At 56.6% G+C, this 1,083-nt stretch overlaps 1 protein-coding gene across 1 annotated transcript in view; it reads left to right on the top strand.

Annotated features, from left to right (window-relative positions):
* HSD11B2 (hydroxysteroid (11-beta) dehydrogenase 2) overlaps positions 1 to 460 on the top strand; it is a 14,855-nt gene extending 14,395 nt beyond the window's left edge. The window contains exon 5 of the mRNA XM_009071221.1: positions 99 to 460. Coding sequence (XP_009069469.1) covers positions 99 to 460 — 362 coding nt within the window. The remainder of the gene's footprint in view (positions 1 to 98) is intronic.
* Positions 461 to 1,083: the final 623 nt, after the last annotated feature.

The following is a 1,083-nucleotide window of genomic DNA, read 5'->3' as shown; positions in this document are numbered from 1 at the left end:
TCCTGGGAGGCTGGAAGAGGACTGGGGCTGCTGGCACCCATGGCAGGGGAGCCGGAGGAGGGGGCCACACAGCCCACAGCAGGACCATGTCCTTGCAGGGACGACGTGTGACCCTGCCTTCTGGAACACACAGAAGGAGAAGCTGTTGGCCAACCTGCCCCAGGAGCTGCTGCAGGCCTATGGCGAGGACTATGTGGAGGAGATCAACCACCAGTTCATCCAGTTCATGAAGGTGGCCGTGGAGGACCTCAGCGCGGTGGTGAACAGCATCACAGACGGGCTCCTGGCTGCCAACCCAGCCGTGCGTTACTACCCAGGGCAGGGCCTTGGGCTCATGTATTTCATACACCGCTACCTGCCCTATTTTGTCCGAGACTTGTTCTTGAAAGGATTTTTCATCAACCCCAAGCTGCCCCGAGCGCTGCGGCAGGAGCACCACAACGACGTGAAGAAGGCCTGACCTTGGCCCTCATGTGGCCTTGTCCCGGGATTTCCAGGCACATCAGCCCCTGAGTGCGTGCGCAGCCAGAGGCGTCGCCCTCCTGCACCGTGGGGGAACGATCAGCACTAGAAGTTAAAAACCAAATTTCTTTCCAAAATCAGGTAGATCTATTTTCTATTGTGTGAGAATCATTTTCTAGAGACCTTGGTTTTGTATTTTTTCTAACCATGCATCCTCCAAGGAGACTGTCCCTGCCTGACTCAGCAGCTCCGCACCACGGGCTGGGATGTGCCTTGGGCGTTTCCTCAGCTACCTGACTTCTTCCTTACTGCCCTCGGAGCTGTGTTTGTCTCTGTCACCTCTTGGCTGATTTTCTATTGTGTGAGAATCATTTTCTAGAGACCTTGGTTTTGTATTTTTTCTAACCATGCATCCTCCAAGGAGACTGTCCCTGCCTGACTCAGCAGCTCCGCACCACGGGCTGGGATGTGCCTTGGGCGTTTCCTCAGCTACCTGACTTCTTCCTTACTGCCCTCGGAGCTGTGTTTGTCTCTGTCACCTCTTGGCTGGGGCTGGGCGGGGACCCTGTGGCTGCTGCCTCCCTGCCGCTCATCACACACTCCACGTGCTCCCGGCGAGTG

This window comes from Acanthisitta chloris, unplaced genomic scaffold, assembly GCF_000695815.1.
Source record: "Acanthisitta chloris isolate BGI_N310 unplaced genomic scaffold, ASM69581v1 scaffold5463, whole genome shotgun sequence".
NCBI classification, from domain to species: Eukaryota; Metazoa; Chordata; class Aves; order Passeriformes; family Acanthisittidae; genus Acanthisitta; species Acanthisitta chloris.
This window is presented reverse-complemented; position numbering and strand designations above follow the sequence as displayed.